The 16,904-nt window shown below is 52.1% G+C and overlaps 3 protein-coding genes across 3 annotated transcripts; 2 read left to right on the forward strand and 1 right to left on the reverse strand.

Annotated features, from left to right (window-relative positions):
• IER3 (immediate early response 3) lies at positions 1–1,305 on the forward strand. Its single transcript, XM_006215298.4, has 2 exons — positions 1–280; positions 377–1,305. The coding sequence occupies exons 1-2, from the start codon at positions 71–73 to the stop codon at positions 632–634; spliced, it is 468 nt and encodes a 155-aa protein (XP_006215360.1). The 5' UTR covers positions 1–70; the 3' UTR covers positions 635–1,305.
• A 425-nt stretch (positions 1,306–1,730) lies between these two features.
• Positions 1,731–11,528, forward strand: FLOT1 (flotillin 1). The gene is made up of 13 exons (XM_006215296.3): positions 1,731–1,934; positions 2,243–2,299; positions 2,613–2,688; positions 2,774–2,864; positions 3,096–3,239; positions 3,386–3,505; positions 3,594–3,689; positions 3,879–4,031; positions 9,091–9,272; positions 9,426–9,471; positions 9,590–9,727; positions 9,978–10,142; positions 11,118–11,528. Exons 2-13 carry the CDS (start codon positions 2,257–2,259, stop codon positions 11,145–11,147), a joined length of 1,284 nt encoding a protein of 427 aa, XP_006215358.1. The 5' UTR covers positions 1,731–1,934; positions 2,243–2,256; the 3' UTR covers positions 11,148–11,528.
• Positions 11,529–13,195: 1,667 nt separating this feature from the next.
• TUBB (tubulin beta class I) lies at positions 13,196–16,904 on the reverse strand. Its single transcript, XM_006215295.4, has 4 exons — positions 16,565–16,904; positions 15,097–15,205; positions 14,706–14,816; positions 13,196–14,425 (listed from the first exon to the last, which is right to left on the reverse strand). Exons 1-4 carry the CDS (start codon positions 16,619–16,621, stop codon positions 13,368–13,370), a joined length of 1,335 nt encoding a protein of 444 aa, XP_006215357.1. The 5' UTR covers positions 16,622–16,904; the 3' UTR covers positions 13,196–13,367.

Below are 16,904 nucleotides of genomic sequence, written 5' to 3' on the forward strand. Positions count from 1 at the left end.
TCTCGGGGTGCTTAACTAGCTCTGCAGGGCTGCGGGTCCCCACTCATCCGTGTGCTCAGCTCAGCGCACCATGTGTCACTCTCGCAGCTCCCTCCCGACCATGACCGTCCTGCGGGCCCCGACCCCGGTCCCCTCCACCAGCCCGGGACCCCGGAGGGGCTCCGGTCCTGAGATCTTCACCTTCGACCCTCTCCCAGAGCCCGCGGTGGCACCCGCTGCGCGCCCCAGCGCCTCCCGCGGGCACCGAAAGCGCAGCCGTAGGGTCCTGTACCCACGAGTGGTGAGTGTCGCCGAAGTGGACAGCCCGGGGGAAGAGCGGGGTGAACCACCGGACGCCTGGGCCCTGACCTGTTCCCTTTGTTGTCCCCCCTCTCAGGTCCGGCGCCAGCTGCCAGTCGAGGATCCGAACCCTGCCAAAAGGCTGCTCTTTCTCCTGCTCACCATCATCTTCTGCCAGATCCTGACGGCTGAAGAGAGTGTGTCGACACCCCTGGCCCAGGAGGACACCCCCAGCGCCCCGTCTCCCGCACCCACCGCTGCGCCCCCGGTCGAGCCCCTTAATCTAACCTCGGAGCCCTCAGACTACGCTTTGGACCTCAGCACTTTTCTCCAGCAACACCCGGCCGCCTTCTAATTGGGGCTCTTCGTACTCCCAAAAGAATTCGAAGAACCAAAGAAACACTGGGTGTACCTGGTGCGCGAGAGCGTATCCCAAACTGGGACTCCCGAGGCAACTCACACTCAGAACACTACAGCGGTGACGCCAGCCCGAGCCTGGGAGAGACAGGCACCGACACGCCAGGGCTAGGCCAGATCGTGAAAGAGCGTCGTTAATTTATTTCTCATTGCTCCTAATAATATTTATATGTATTTATGTATGTCCCCCAGGTGATGGAGGGGTGTTTGTAATATTTATTTTAACTTATGCAGGGGTGCGAGATGTGCCCCCTGCTGCAAGTGCAGATCTCTGGGTATTTATAGAGTTCTGTGGGATTGGTGGAGGCTGGCCCCAGAACGGAGCGAAGCAGGGAAGAGGGATGAACAGGACCCGGGTCCGGGAGGGCGCCGGGGCTGGAAGTCAAGAATGGTGGTGGGTGGTGGGTTTAGCGGGTGACACTCGGTCCTCCAGCATCTCAACTCGCGAGTCTACTGTGCGACGCTTCGGCGGACCGCTGGGAATAAGGTCCTTGGCCTTCGATCTCGGAGTTGCCCCCAAGGGGTGGCTGAGGGATCGGTGGGCTGTCAGGGCGGCTGTGGGGTCGCCCAGTATGTTCTGTGAACACAAATAAACTTGATTAACTGTCAGCAGTTCTGTGAGTCTCTCTTTGCAAGCGGCGATTCCCCACTCCTTGCCTTCAGGCGCCAGGGCCAGGCTGGAGCAGCCGTGACCAAGTCCCCAGCGTGCGCTCCTCCCCTGGCTTGCCAGAGTCACGGAACCCAGCATCTGGTGACCGGACGCTGTGGTTCGTTGCCCAGTTCGTGGTTTTCCCAGTTCTCGCAGGGCAAATCCAAGATGAGTCGGTCTCCCTTGCCCCGGGTTGCGCGACACACGGAGGTCACGTCCCGCGCGACTGGGCGGGGCGTGGGACGGCCTGGGCGGAGCTCCCGGTCTGGGAAGGGCGGTGAAACGGAGCCCCAGCCCCCACCCTCCCCCTTTCCCCTGTGGGCCCGGCGGGCTGCGGACCAGAGCAGGGCCTGCCGGGAAAGGGGCGGGCCGAGCGCGCGGGGCCGAGGGGTGGGTTGGTCCGCCGCGGGGGGCGGGGTTGCGTTTGCCGCAGCAACAGGGTGCGGCCCGGTGGGGGGCGCGGGTGCCAGCGCGGGGCCAGCTTCCAGGAAGGTGGTCCGCGAGCGGCCCCCTGCTCACCTTCCAGGTCCCCCGCGCGTCCCCGGCCCTGCCCAGGACCCCCGCCTGGCCGCCGCCCGCGTCCGGGAAGGTAGATGGGGGAGGGGAGATGGCTGCGGAGGAGCAGGGAGGGGGACGCAAGGGTCTGGGGGCCTCTAGGGGCCAGAGAGTTTTTATCAGATAAGGGAGAAACCGTTGTCACTGAAGGCGGGGACGCGGCAAGGGGCAGCGAGGTCTGCGAAATTTCGCCGGGGAAAGCCTTAGCGGATCCATGGGTGCGGAAAGGACGGGGCCGCGGTGGCTGCAGACTGGGCGGGACTGACGGGAAAAGGAAAGGGTTCATTTCTGTGGACGCCACGGCGCCGCTTTCCGTCCGCAAAGGCTTTCTCTCTCCTCCAGCTCCAACCTGAGCCATGTTTTTCACCTGTGGTCCAAACGAGGCCATGGTGGTCTCTGGTAAGTATTGTTCTCTTCTCAGCCAGTGACCCCCAAGCCCTTGCGAGTGTGGCCTCTGCCCCTTCCCCTTCTCCCTACCAGCTCCCTAGCGCCAAGCCTTCCGCCCACCCCACTCCCCCGTGGCTGCAAGCCACCCCCTTGTGATTGTTCCCAGCCACCACCCTTCCAAGGCCAAAACTGTCCCCCACCCGCGCCAGCTCCCATATTTCCTCTTGGGGATTGCTGCCCTTCTCCCTTCCCCAATTCTGTCTTCCACATTTCAGCTCTGCCAGGGCGATCGGCCACCGCAGCTCACTGCCCCCTCATCTTGCAGGTTTCTGCCGGAGCCCCCCAGTCATGGTGGCTGGAGGACGTGTCTTTGTCCTACCCTGCATCCAGCAAATCCAGAGGTAGGTAAGAAGAGAACTTGGAAAGGAGAACCCTTGTTTCCTCTTTCCTCCTTTTCTCACTATCCACCCCTTCTTTTTCTCTTAGGATCTCTCTCAACACACTGACCCTCAATGTCAAGAGTGAAAAGGTTTACACTCGCCATGGGGTCCCCATCTCAGTCACTGGCATTGCCCAGGTGAGGCTTTCAGAGCCTTTCCCCCAAAGTGCACTCCCCCTTTCACCTTCTCTGTCCCCAGACATTAAGAATTTTCTGACCATGGTCTTCCCATCCTCTGCCTGCAGAGAAATTTCTCTGCTGGTCTCAGCTTCTCCAGGGACTTCCAAGGCACTTGACTTCTCCCCACTTCTCTCCCTAATTTCTGCCTGGCTTCTTGAGACCTTCACCACACCCTCCGTCGCTCTACAGGTGAAAATCCAGGGCCAGAACAAGGAGATGTTGGCTGCCGCCTGCCAGATGTTTCTGGGAAAGACAGAGGCTGAGATTGCCCACATTGCACTGGAGACACTGGAGGGCCACCAGAGGGCTATCATGGCCCATATGACTGTGGAGGTGGGCCTGAGAGCAGGGAAAGATCTGGAAGGGATTCCAGAGTGAGGGGGTGGAGGAATACCCAAGGACTGAGCTAGCCTATAGGAGACAGCGGCCAGAGGATCTAGAGCTTACATTCCTCTTTCCCTCCATTCCTGTTATCCTAGGAAATCTATAAGGACAGGCAGAAATTTTCAGAACAGGTTTTCAAAGTGGCCTCCTCAGACTTGGTCAACATGGGCATCAGTGTGGTCAGCTACACCCTAAAGGACATTCACGATGATCAGGTAAACCTAGACCGTTCCTTCTCCCCACTTCCCTGCTCTCATCTCTTAAACCTTCCCGAAGACTGTGATATCTTTGTCTCTCCCACAGGACTATTTGCACTCCTTGGGGAAGGCTCGAACAGCTCAAGTCCAAAAAGATGCACGGATTGGGGAAGCAGAGGCTAAGAGAGATGCTGGGATCCGGGTGAGAGAGATGGGGATGACCATGGGCTTATTGGAGTTGGGATGGATTAGGGGCTGGTGAATTGGTGTTGGCCGAGGACACAGATGAAGCCAGGCCTGGGGTAAAGATGGGGAAGCTTGGCGGAGAGCTGGTTCTCTCCCTGGGGCCTTCTCCCTTCTCTGACTTCCTGCCTGATCTCTGCATGGACAGGAGGCCAAAGCCAAGCAGGAAAAGGTGTCTGCTCAGTACCTGAGTGAAATCGAGATGGCCAAGGCGCAAAGGGACTACGAGCTGAAGAAGGCCGCATATGACATCGAGGTCAACACCCGCCGAGCACAGGCTGATCTGGCCTATCAGCTACAGGTCAGAGCCCTCATGCTGGCCCAATGGCCAGGCTCGACTTCACTCCCTACCCGTTCTTCTCAGGCCACCACTCTTTCTCATATTCGAACTCTGATTCCCTTATTTGGGCCTCCATTTGCAACCCAGCTCCTCTGTATGAGGAAGATGTTAAAGATCTAAACACATAGCTGAAAAGCAAAGGAAAGGTCCAGAAAGGTATGTTCCATAGGGATGATCGTGGCTTGGGGCAGGTTGTGCCCTGTGCAGGGGCACCTGGATGAGAAGGATGCAGCCCTTGCTTCACTCGCCAAGCTGTGCATCGGGCCTGGGTCACTAGATCTTCATCCACCCAGAGGAAGGGGCACCTTTTCCTAATTTGCACGGGCTACTTCATGGGCTCACAGCAGCTCTGGTGGTCGAAGAAGGGTGTGAGGAAGGAAAATGTGGACTTGGGCTTTGAATCCCACAAAGTGAGATGACAGAGCCCAGAGGTACAGCCGATCCTTATCATTTGTGGATCCCATATTTGAGAATTTGCCTCATTGCCAGAATTGATTGGTTACCCCAGAATCAGTACTCGGTACTGATGACCATTTGCAAGAGTGGGGAACAATTTCAGTTGCCTGCTGTGTGCTTCCCAGTTGAGGTTGAACAAGATGTTCTGCCTTCTTGTTTTGACTCTTATACTATAAACGGTGTCATTTTCACAGTATATTCACTGCCACATTTTTCACACTTTTGTGCTCTTTGTCGGTGATTTCATAGTTTAAAATGACCCCCAACCCTCGTGCCGAAGTGCTGTCTAGTGTTCCTAAGTGCAAGAAGTCTGTGACGTTCGTGCCTGACTGAAAATAAGTGTGTTAGATAAGCTTCCTTCAGGCATGAGTTACAGTGCTGTTGGCTGTGACTTCGTTGTTAATGAGTTAACAGCATATATTACGTACGGTGTCTTTAAGCAGAAACACACATAAAACAAGGGTATATATTGATCTGTTGATGAAAATGTGACCAGAGGCTCACAGGAACCTTACCCTGCATCCTAGGAACAAAAGTATTTGTTAATTCAGTGTTGATGGCTACTTCATAAAACGGAACTGCCATGAATAACGAGAAACAACTTTGACGTACTTTGAGACGTGTACCAAAGGAGAGCAATATTATGAGATTCATTTTTGCCAAGAGTTGGTACAGGCTGAAAGCATGAAGTGCAGCACATCTGTAGTTGTGATGTGAAATCCCTGGGTGGCTTGACAGGTACCTGAGTGTGGCACAGTGATTTGCTGCTCAAGGTGTGGTCCACTTACCAGCAGCATCAGCATCCCTGGAGAACTTGGTAGAAATACAAAATCTCAGGCTCCAGCTCAACCTACCTAGTCAGAATCTGCATTTTAGCATAATCCCTAAGTGATTTGTGTACACATTGGCATTTCAGAAGCATTAACAGAGTGGAAACCACTAGCCTGGGTGGGACTTAACCCACTCAAGGATAAGATCCTTAACCTTCTAAACATGGCTTCCATCGTTGGCAAATCAGGGTTGCAGGGTTGGGCTGGTTTGGGTTCTGTTCAGCTTTTATTAGTTCCTCATTCTGTGCCGGGCTTTATGCTGGGTGCCGGGGAAATCAGGATTTATTCAATGGATATCTATTAAGTGCTTACTGTGTGCCAGACATTGTTTTGGAGGTGAGTATATAAGTATGAAAAAGACACAATAAGATTCCTGCCCACATGGAGCTTAACATTACAATGCAGGAAACAACTAATAATCAAATAACTTTCACAGGCTCTAAGTATGTTGTTTAAGTGCTATGAAAGAAATAAACGGATGATGTGAAATATAGTAGGGGAGTTACTCTGTTAGGTCAAGGTGGTCAGAGAAAGCTTCAGTGAGGAAGTGATATATGGGATAAACCCTGAAGATGAGAAAGAGGCAGCAATGTAAAGAGTTGTGGGCTGAGAACATTCTAGGCCAGTGCTGTTCAAATAGAACTTTCTGTGATAATGGAAATGCTCTATATCTGTGCTGTGATGTCAAGCACTTGTAATGTGGCTCCTGTGACTGGGGAGCTGAATTTTAAATTTATTTAATTTTAAGTAATTTAAATTTAAATAGCTATATGGGGCATGTGGCTAGCCAGGGGATCAGCATGTGCTAAGACCCTGAGGTAGGAAAGAGCTGGGTATGTCCCAGGAACAGAAAGGAGGGTTCTGATCTGGCATGACTGCTGTGCTGTGAGTGAGGGGAGGCAGGCGGGGCCAGGTCACATAGGATTCAGGTGGCCATGACAGAGACTTAGAAGAAAATTCAAAGCACAATGGAAAGCTATTGGAGGACTTTAAGCAGGGAGGCACTCTGGTCTAATTTATGTTTTTACAAGGATCAGTCCAACAGCCATGTGGAGAATTGATTGTCAGAAGAGAGGAAGCAGGGAGATGAGTTAGAAGGTTTTTCAAAGATGATGGATTGAATAAATGCAGCTAATTGCACTCCCTCTTAAAACTTCATTAAACCACACAGAGTGATATAAAAAGAAAAAGGTGGAGAGAATAGGAACAGAAGGAACAGAAACCACAGCATCATTTTGGAAGCTGGAAAGCCATGGTAATTGACTAAGCAGGTCTGAGAGAGCTGACCCAAAGCTGCAGGGGAGAAAACAGTGAAATGATCAGAGGCTCAGGACCTGGCAGCACGAGGGGCCTCTGGAGCTGTCATGAAGATGGTTGAAATAAGGAAAAACACATGAAAAGTGACTTCTTAGGTAGAGCCCCTGTCTGGCTCCCTCACTGCTCCAGTAAACTTCCGGTGGTTTATTATCTAACGAGTAAACCAGAGGATGTGACCCAGGGCCAGCTGGGCACAGGTGAGGGCCTGGATGCTGTACCAGTAACAGGCATGAAGTGACTGCTTATTGAACGCTGGCCGCTTCCCCTTACCCCTCACCCCACCCGTCTCCCAGAACCTCCATCTTCCAAAGAAGAGATCAGAAAACTGCTGTGGGAAACATAAGCAATCCAAAAGAAAAGATTGGAAGATCCTGAGTCAGAGGTTCCTCAGCAGATGATCTGCCCAGGTCACCCTTGAGTGAGGCTGAAAGCCAGTGAGCCTCACCCACATACCTACAGCTTCTTTCCGGTGTTTCAGACCTTCCTCTCTGAGCAAAGAAGCAAGGACTACCTGACATATGAGGGAATCCTGCGACATGGAAGACTAGACCAAAACCACAAGTAGCAAAGCAGTTTGAAGGATACATACTGTGCAGGGAGAAGAAAGCTTAGAAAAATTAATATCCTCTAGCAGGGAGGATATAACTCAAGTGGTAGAGTGCATGCTTAGCATACACAAGGTCCTAGGTTCAATCCCCAGCACCTCTTCTAAAATAAAACAAGTAAACCTAATTACCCCCCCAAATTAATATCCTCAGTGAGATAAGAGAAGAATTCACATCCAGGATATCAGGATTATAGAAAACAAACCAAAAACAAGAGCTTTTAGAAATTAAAAAAAATTTTTAAGTCACCATACAAGAGAGATTCTAATAAATTTCCCAGAAAATAGAACAAAACAAATGGAAACATTCGGAAAGAATACTAGAGGCTAGTCCAGGTGAGCCAATAGAACAAAGCAAGTGGAAGGAAATCAACAGTGGAAAAAATTCAAACATGTTTATCTGACTTTTTAGATTGAGATGGTCCACCAAGAGCCCAACACAGTGAATAAAAAAAAAATCTACCTTAAGACTCATCATTGTGAAATTTCAGAATGCTGAGAATAAAGGAAAAATCTGAAGGTTCCAGAGAGAAAGACTAGATCTCAAGCAAAGGGTTGGGCATCAGAATGACTTGTGATTTCCCAAGAATCAAGAAGACCATGGAGCAATGCCTTCAAAATTCTGGTGGAAAATGATTAACAACGTAGTCACCAGTACTCAACCTATAGTCATTCAGACAGAAAAGTGGAATGAAAATCTTAGAGAAACAAGATCTCAAAAAATGTATTGCCCACATAGTCTTTCTGAGGGAGCTGTTGGAGGCTGAGTTTCTCCAAACAGTGGGCCAAAGGAGAGAGAGGCTGAGGTGAGTGCTCCAACACAGGACCATTGTGATCCTGCACACTGGGGTCAAGAGCAAATAGTCCAGTTTGGAACAAGTTTGAAATTTTAGGGTCAAAGACAGTACATGGTGTCATCTCTAGAAGCACCCATCCTCTGGAGTGAACAGATGGGCCCAGTAGAGGCAGGAGCACTATCTCTTGTGTTGATGGGCCCCACAGGGAGGTGCATGGCTGTGTCCAAGCAGTGAGATGAGAAGTGCCCAAACCTCTACTCACTCACATCTTGTCAAGAGCCTTCTGATCCCTCTAGTCTCCAAGAGATAAGAAAATGCAATCCGCCTAAGTGAGAGGAGGCCTCTGTATACATGTTGTAGTTGCTGGAAGGATACGCAAGAAGCTGGTCACGATAGTTGTTTCTGGGGAAGGGAGCCAACCAGGTGGCTTGAGAAGTAGGTGGAACCTTGCTTATCACTGTTTACTTTTTTGTTAGAATTTGGATCACATACAAAAGATAAAAATGAAAAAGACACACACAGCACGTCAAAAAGAAAGTCAGTGGGAGGCTATTCAGGAGTCAATTGACAGTGGCTTGCACTAGGGTACCCGCAGCACAGATGGCGGGAAGCAGATGGATCTGAGAGAGACTGGAGGTAGAGGATGGCCACCAATGCCCTCCAGATGCTCATACGCTAGAGGGAGATGCGGTGGAGAAATAGAGGAAGATGGGAGCTCAGGGAGGGATGCTTCACCTGGCCTGAGGGAGAACAGAGGCTGGATCCTAGCCCTTTGCGGCCCTGAAGCTGAGACCACCTGGGGAACAGCCCTAACTATTGATACTGGAGGGAGGATCAGGTCACCCACCCCCGAACCGTGCCTTAGATCAGTACCAGAATGGACTCCACTGGGCAGGATGAGCCCACTGGGGACCGACTTCACGTACCTGCTGCTCTATTTTTATATCCCGCCCTGGAGCACTGGCTTCCTGGGCGGTTGCTCTTCAGCTCTGACTCTGAGCCTCCCTCCTACCCAGGTGGCCAAGACGAAGCAGCAGATCGAGGAGCAGCGGGTACAAGTGCAGGTGGTGGAGCGGGCCCAGCAGGTGGCAGTGCAGGAGCAGGAGATCGCCCGCCGGGAGAAGGAGCTGGAGGCCCGGGTGCGGAAGCCAGCGGAAGCTGAACGCTACAGGCTGGAGCGCCTGGCAGAGGCAGAGAAGTAAACACCCCTCCCGGCCCCTCTGGGCTCCTTCACACCTGGGCGCCCCCAGAGGAGAAGCTGAGGCCTCCTCTACCTGTACCCCTTCTGTGGAGTCTGTCCCAGAGCAAGGGCTCCTCCTCAGCTACTCCTTCCACTTCCTTCTCTGCCCAGGTCCCAGCTGATCATGCAGGCAGAGGCAGAAGCCGAGTCTGTGCGGGTGAGTTAGCCACTGGCTCTTGCCGGTTGGTGGAGGGAGTAGGAGTTGTTGCTCACCCTGGGATTTCTTGTCCTTAACTCCCACCATCAGTAGCACAAGTATCCTGTGCCCTCCTCAGATGCGGGGGGAGGCCGAGGCCTTTGCCATAGGGGCCCGAGCCCGGGCGGAAGCCGAGCAGATGGCCAAGAAGGCAGAGGCGTTCCAGCTGTACCAGGAGGCTGCTCAACTGGACATGCTGCTGGAGAAGCTGCCCCAGGTCTGGGGGTCATGTGGGCACCAGCAGAGGAGGGACAGGACCAGGGAATCAGGGGTGGGGGAAATGAGGGACTTGGGGAGAACCAGCCTAGGGGGCCATAAATCAGGGCTGGGGATTACAAACCAGTGATCAGAGTGAGGCAGGGTGATCCTTGCTGTAGTGAAGAACAGGGATCTTAAAACCCAGGGTAAGGAGTCTTAGGAATGGCAGGGTCAGACTGCAGGCACTGAGTGTGCGTCTCACCTACCAGGTGGCAGAGGAGATCAGCGGTCCCTTGACCTCGGCCAATAAGATCACACTGGTGTCCAGTGGAAGTGGGGCCATGGGGGCTGCCAAAGTGACTGGGGAAGTGCTGGACATCCTGAGCCGCCTGCCAGAGAGCGTGGAGAGACTCACAGGCGTCAGCATCTCCCAGGTGAGGGCCTCTAGGGTGGGGGCCATGGAGCCAAATTGCCAGGTTCCTGTGGCACATGACGCAGCGGGCCCAGCACCCAGGAGGTCTGGGGGCCACTGACATTTATTAATTGCTTTCCGTGTGCCAGACACAGTGCTAAGGTTCTACACAAAATGATTTAAAAAAAAATTTTTTAAATCAGACTACCTTTGGGGTGTGTAGGGCTTTACAAAGTAAAAAAACTGAACTTTCAACATGTTAGGTAGCTTAGCCCATGGCATACAGCTGGTGAAGCTGGGCTTCAGACCCGGGCCCGCTGTCTCTGGGGCCTGTGCTTGTGGTCACCCCACTAACAGAAGGAGCTAGTTGTAGCCTGTTGACAATTAATTCCAAGGCCCATCACTGCTTTCCTTGGTGCCTGTTTATTCACCTGTAGATTATGGTAGAGATCAGAGGGCAGGATCTAGAACCAGACTGTTTTGTTGGAATCCTGGCTCCAGTGCCTGCTAACTGACCTTGGACAAGTTAATCTTCTCTGCACCTGTTTCTTCACCTTAAAACCAGGTTAATTAAAGTAACTATCCTGTTGAATTGCTAAGGGGATTAAATGAATAAATATTTGCATGTTGTTTAGAACAGTGTTTAGCACGTGGTAAGTACCATATAAGAGAGTTAAATAAAAAATGTATACATAAATAAAAGCATTGGACCATAGCAGTGACCTTCAAGCTGGATTCCTTGAAGTCTCCCTGAGGCCTGCAGTGGAAAATTGGGAGCTAAGGAGGGTTGTGCAAGCAGGGCTCTGGCCCCTTCACCGGCTTGCAGTAAATCAGTCATTGTTATACGATGACTGCTTGGCAAAGGGGTGAGGTAGGGTGCCAGAAAAAAACTACAGTACTCTTGGAAATTTGTCTACCCTGTTGCCCATTCATCCAGATGAGGTCCTGGGAGATTAGGGTACCTGGTCCCTAAGTCATCACTGTCGTCTTTTGCCAGGTGAACCACAAGCCTTTGCGAACAGCCTGAGCCCTCGACCTTCGTGATGCCCAGCCTCGTAGCTCAAGCCTCATTGCCTGAATGGTCCCCATATTGCATGCACTTAAGCTGGCTACCTGAGCTGTCCTTTGACAGCAGGGTTCCAACCCTCATCTCTCCTTGCCAAACAGCCTGTGCCTTGCCTTGGAGGGGAAAGGTTGCTCCCTTTCCCAACCCCACACTGCCAAGACTGCCAGTCCCCTAGGGGTCCCATGCCAGCCTTCTGATGATCCCACCCCTCAATGTATTTAACTTAATTACTGTCTGAGCCTGTTGTCCAGAATTCTTTCCTGACTGAGACTTGAGGGGATGGTCTACAGGTTTTCAGTTTTACTTGTCAAATAAATGCTGTTAATAAGTACTGATAGTTAATAAAACAGAATTCAGAATAAATGCTAGAATGCAGCTTTCCCCCTTGCATTCAATAGGCTTTTTAAACTGGGAGAAAGGCAGTAGTTAACTTGTGTCCTGTTGAGTTGCAGGATTAATTTTTCCCCCAAAGTTGCTTATAGTCAGAAAAGCATGCTGAAGTGGAAGCTGTTTGAGAATTACATTGGACCCTAGAATTACTGAAAATATGGCCAAGGTAAATTATTTTTCAATTTCCAATTGTTATATTTGAGGATATCTTTGAGGCTGTTACGCTGCGCTCTTTAAAGCATGAGGTATTAGGTGGAACATAACCTTAATTTAGAATGGGACCATCATATGACATCCCTGCTAGTGATTGCCTTAGGTTAACTGAGAAAACCCACAGCATTACAAAAAACAGCGACATCCACCACCCAAAGGAACCCTCGATGTGCTGTGCATTGGAAGTGGCACAACAGTGGCTTTCAGCTCCATGCTTTCACGATATTCTTCTGGAATACCATTAAAAGACTGCTGGGGTCCAACCCATTTCTGGTTCAGTATACATTGGCAGGCCTGAGAATATCCGTTTCAAGGGGACACTGATGATGCTAGTCTGGCAACCACTTAACATCATGTCATTTCCCCTTTTCTATCCCTAGATCCTACATCTGAGCCTATGCCTATCCTAGCTATTAAGCCTGGTACTGGTGGTGGGTACCAGCAATTAAGGTATAAAGGTATTTTCATCACTATGGGAAGCACAGTATATAGCATTAACAATTTGAGCCCCATGCCTCCACCAGCAATCCTTCCCTGAATGAGTACACGTCTTGCAACTTTTTTTTTCAATTCCCATTTATTTTTGGCTCTTGGGGCAGTCATCTTTTCAATATGAAAAAAAGCAGCAAGTTCAACACAAAATAGAAATCTGAAGTGTAGAATAGGACAAAACCAAGGTTGAGGGGGGAAAGGCAATAGCAAAAGAGATGAGATGTTGCCAAGACAGGGTATCCTGTCCCCTCTCCGGGGAATGACAAACATTTAGGCGGCAGCACACACCTTTCCAGAAACACACAAAAGGGCTGGTATTCATTTTTTATGTAGGAAGATGGAATGGGGAGGGCCTTTCTGGAAGTTGACAGATTAAGGCTAGTCTCTCCTTGACCCCCTTTCTGAGCAGGAATAAAGGAAGGGATCCCAGCACTTAAAGGAAACGAAGTGGTAGAGAACGAAGGATCCCCCTTGACAGGGTGGGGCCAGACCCCTGCAAAAGAAACAGCTCAGGGACAGAGCTTGAAGGGAGACTGAAAATGGAGATAATACTGTTAACACCTCCCTGGAAACTGAGAGCAGGGAGATACCTGAAAATTAGGACTTCCACAGCTTGGACGGCCCTCTCCAAACCCCCACCCTTTCCTTGTAGGTACTTCTCCCTGCTGTGAGGTTGCTTGGTTTCCTTTCCCCTGGGCTACCACATGGGCCTAGGATGGTAGTCACCCATCTGGGTTTTCAGCACACAGTTCTAAATGGGATCTGCTGAGATCCAGCTTCTTGGAGAGTTATCCTGAAAACAGAGAGGGGAATGTTAACTGGACAGATGGGAGGAGTGGGCACCAGAAGGAAAAACAGGGTTACCCAGAATGGCAGAAATCTAGGTTTCCCAGAGTGGAAAGAGAGAGGAGACATTCAACAAACAACAAATATTTATTGAGCGCCTATTATGTGCCAGGCACTGTTCTAGAACCCACCCCCCCAAAAGAAACAAGATAGAGGCAGAAAACGCGAATTCTGAGGGAAAGGGGCGGTTGAGGAAGAAGGCTGAGGGGACTGAGAAGGCTGAGGTGACGGGGCTCGGCCTTAGGCCTCCTCTTCGGCTTCCTCACCGAAATCCTCCTCCTCTTCTGCGGTGGCATCCTGGTACTGCTGGTACTCGGAGACGAGGTCGTTCATGTTGCTCTCAGCCTCGGTGAACTCCATCTCGTCCATGCCCTCACCTGTGTACCAGTGGAGGAAGGCCTTCCGGCGGAACATGGCAGTGAACTGCTCCGAGATGCGCTTGAACAGCTCCTGGATGGCTGTGCTGTTGCCGATGAAGGTGACCGCCATCTTGAGGCCACGGGGTGGGATGTCGCAGACGGCTGTCTTGACGTTGTTGGGGATCCATTCCACGAAGTAGCTACTATTCTTGTTCTGCACGTTAAGCATCTGCTCATCCACCTCCTTCATGGACATCCGCCCACGGAAGACAGCAGCCACGGTGAGGTACCGGCCATGGCGGGGGTCACAGGCAGCCATCATGTTCTTGGCATCGAAGACCTGCTGGGTGAGTTCGGGCACAGTGAGGGCCCGATACTGCTGGCTGCCACGGCTGGTGAGAGGGGCAAAGCCAGGCATGAAGAAGTGGAGACGTGGGAAGGGCACCATGTTGACTGCCAGCTTGCGGAGGTCAGCATTGAGCTGACCAGGGAAGCGAAGGCAGGTGGTGACACCGCTCATAGTGGCTGAGACGAGGTGGTTCAGGTCCCCGTAGGTTGGCGTGGTCAGCTTGAGGGTGCGGAAGCAGATATCGTAAAGGGCCTCGTTGTCGATGCAGTAGGTCTCGTCGGTGTTCTCCACCAACTGATGGACGGAGAGGGTGGCATTGTAGGGCTCCACCACAGTGTCGGACACCTTGGGTGAGGGTACCACACTGAAGGTGTTCATGATGCGGTCAGGATACTCTTCACGGATCTTGCTGATAAGCAAGGTACCCATCCCAGAGCCTGTGCCCCCGCCCAGCGAGTGGGTCAGCTGGAAGCCCTGCAGGCAGTCACAGCTCTCGGCCTCCTTCCGGACCACATCCAAGACCGAGTCAACCAGCTCGGCCCCCTCTGTGTAGTGGCCCTTGGCCCAGTTGTTGCCTGCACCAGACTGACCTGCAGTGGGGTCAGAAGGCAAACTTGATTAGTAAAGTGTGAAAGATACATGGCCACATTTCTACTTTTGGAGTAATACTGGGGGTGTGTCTTCCTTCTCTCTCCCCTATGACACACCCCCAGCACCCCCATTAACTAGCTAAAGCAGTCACTACCTCCACTCCACTAAACTTATACACATCCCTGTACGCTCTCCAGTACAATCATTTCCTAACTCTTGCTGTCCCGTTGCACACAAGTAAGTTGAATAAGAGTATCTACTACTACCTGTATAACTCACCAAAAACAAAGTTGTCTGGTCTGAAGATCTGACCAAAAGGACCTGAGCGAACAGAGTCCATGGTCCCGGGTTCTAGATCCACCAAGATAGCACGAGGAACATATTTGCCACCTACACGGAATAAAGTAGAGGAGTAAACACCGGCAGACGTAAAGGCAAGTAACTTCGGGGCTGGGAGACAGCCGGGGACCCAAACTTGTGATTCCAGTCGCTGACACCAGGTGGCAGCAGAGCTATTTTTGGGCCTGGGTGGAGAACTGAGAAAGACCTCCAAAGGGAAAGGATGGATTCATTCAACGCGGAAAAGGGGTTTGGGGGTTTCCCAGGGATGGAACGAGAGCTGGGAGAAGTGGGAAAGATGGGACCCATGCTTCTGGGCTCCTGCCCTCACCTGTGGCTTCATTGTAGTAGACAGAGATGCGGTCCAGCTGCAGGTCGCTATCCCCATGATAGGTGCCGGTGGGGTCGATGCCATGTTCATCACTGATCACCTCCCAGAACTGCCAGAGAGCAATGAGTTACAGCAGCTCAGTTTCAGGTAATTATACCCCACTACCGCCATTTTAACTCCGGACACGCCCATGGCGGGCCCTCCCTAAGGCCTGGCATTCCTTCCGTCGGCCACACCCTTTTCCCTAGACCTCTGCGCCCCCGGGAAAGTCGCAGCTTTCACCGCTTGGGATGAGATGGGAAGACGCGATCGCAGGCACCGAGGTAGGTAGACAGAGGCGGCCGACCTGCTCGGAGAAGCGCACCTCCCGGTTCCGCAGGACCAGAGAAAAGAGCCACTGCCGCAGGCGCCCACCCCCGCCCTACACGTGACCGCGGCGCGCGCGCCGACAAAAGGAGGCGGCGCGCGTGGGCGGGGCCGAAGCGCGAATTCCGCGCACCAGGGGCGGGGCTCGGCTAGAGCTAGCGCGCCCCCAGCCGGCCGGCTGGGCCGCATTGTCCCAGCGCGCCAGGGGCGCCGGGGCCCGCCCTTCTGCTACAACGTAGCAGCCGCACTTCCTCCCCGCCCCTCCCCCGCTACACTGTAACCGCGCGCGCAAAAAAAAAAAAAAAAAAAAAAACCCTTCCCTTGGCCCCGGAATTTTCTTTGGTAGCTTTCCCCCCTTGCTTTAAATGAGGATTTTTCCCCTTTGTCCTACCCTTTAGCCCTGAGGGACCCCTTAAAGAAAGCCCCCTACCCCACCTTTCCCCTCGACTTCTATCTTCGTATCTTCATGCCCTGAAAGGGTCTCTGTAAGGGTAAATGAAAGGGAGTGTAGTTAATCCAGCACATACTAGCCTTCCATACACGGAAAACTGCTGGACCGCTCTTTGGAGATCGCGTGTGCGCGGGTATCCCTGATCTTTTGTAAAGGATATCGCGTAATGCAGCCCACCCTGGCGCGTCGCGTCTCCCACCTTTGGATCCGACCTCTCTGCAGCTACCCACCAGCCTCACCCCTTTCCTCTTAGCCCTACGAAGCCCCGCCACGGGGATGCACATGGGAAAAACCCCGCCTCGCTTTGTCTCGGGCCGTTTCCGCATCACCCTCGTTCCCCGCTCCTCGGACCGTTAGGAGAACCCCTTTTAAGTGAAATTTTACAGAAGCTCGGTTTTCCGGCCCCCTAAACCTGAAGGGTGCTTTCAACAGCCTCTCCAAAAGGAGCATGCTGAGAAAAATAATTCCCCATTTTTCAAAAGCAAATCATAGCTACAAACATGTAGTATACATATAAAACTTTCTTTTGGGGAGGGGGGAAGCTTGACCAAAGATAGAGGGTGCAAATGTTTCATAACCATTCTTCACAATTTGACTGGATTTTTCTCTTCTCAGAAAGAAATATAGTTAAAAGAGGTTAAAATTCCTTACCTTGGCACCGATCTGGTTGCCACACTGACCGGCCTGGATGTGCACGATTTCCCTCATGGTTAAAATTTATTCTAATCTTTTTGCTCGCCTCAAGGTGTGTACGGGGCAAGAAAATGATATGTAATTTGTTTTTCTCTGCTGCTGGTCGCAGGCTGGAAGGATGGGACGGCCCCGGAGGCTGCAGCAGCGAGGTCCGAACACGGCGGCAGGAAGGTTCTGAGAGGGAGAAAGGAGAGGGGAGGGCGCGGAGGAAAGGCGGGCAGGGCGGGGCGCGCGTGCGCCGGGGCCAGGAGGCGGGAGAACGCGCCCCGCGCCGCTGTGGGGAGACAAAGCCTCACCG

Source organism: Vicugna pacos, chromosome 20 (assembly GCF_048564905.1).
Source record: "Vicugna pacos chromosome 20, VicPac4, whole genome shotgun sequence".
NCBI classification, from domain to species: Eukaryota; Metazoa; Chordata; class Mammalia; order Artiodactyla; family Camelidae; genus Vicugna; species Vicugna pacos.

Bases quoted from the DNA above. Each gene is read 5' to 3' on its own strand.
- IER3 (XM_006215298.4), top strand. From the start codon at position 71: ATGTGTCACTCTCGCAGCTCCCTCCCGACCATGACCGTCCTGCGGGCC. The intron at 281-376 runs GTGAGTGTCGCC...CCCCCCTCTCAG, and splicing joins GGGTCCTGTACCCACGAGTG to GTCCGGCGCCAGCTGCCAGT.
- FLOT1 (XM_006215296.3), top strand. From the start codon at position 2,257: ATGTTTTTCACCTGTGGTCCAAACGAGGCCATGGTGGTCTCTG. The intron at 2,300-2,612 runs GTAAGTATTGTT...CTCATCTTGCAG, and splicing joins CGAGGCCATGGTGGTCTCTG to GTTTCTGCCGGAGCCCCCCA. The intron at 4,032-9,090 runs GTCAGAGCCCTC...CCTCCTACCCAG, and splicing joins ATCTGGCCTATCAGCTACAG to GTGGCCAAGACGAAGCAGCA.
- TUBB (XM_006215295.4), bottom strand. From the start codon at position 16,621: ATGAGGGAAATCGTGCACATCCAGGCCGGTCAGTGTGGCAACCAGATC. The intron at 15,206-16,564 runs GTAAGGAATTTT...GCTCTCTGGCAG, and splicing joins GCAACCAGATCGGTGCCAAG to TTCTGGGAGGTGATCAGTGA. The intron at 14,817-15,096 runs GTGAGGGCAGGA...TATTCCGTGTAG, and splicing joins CTACTACAATGAAGCCACAG to GTGGCAAATATGTTCCTCGT.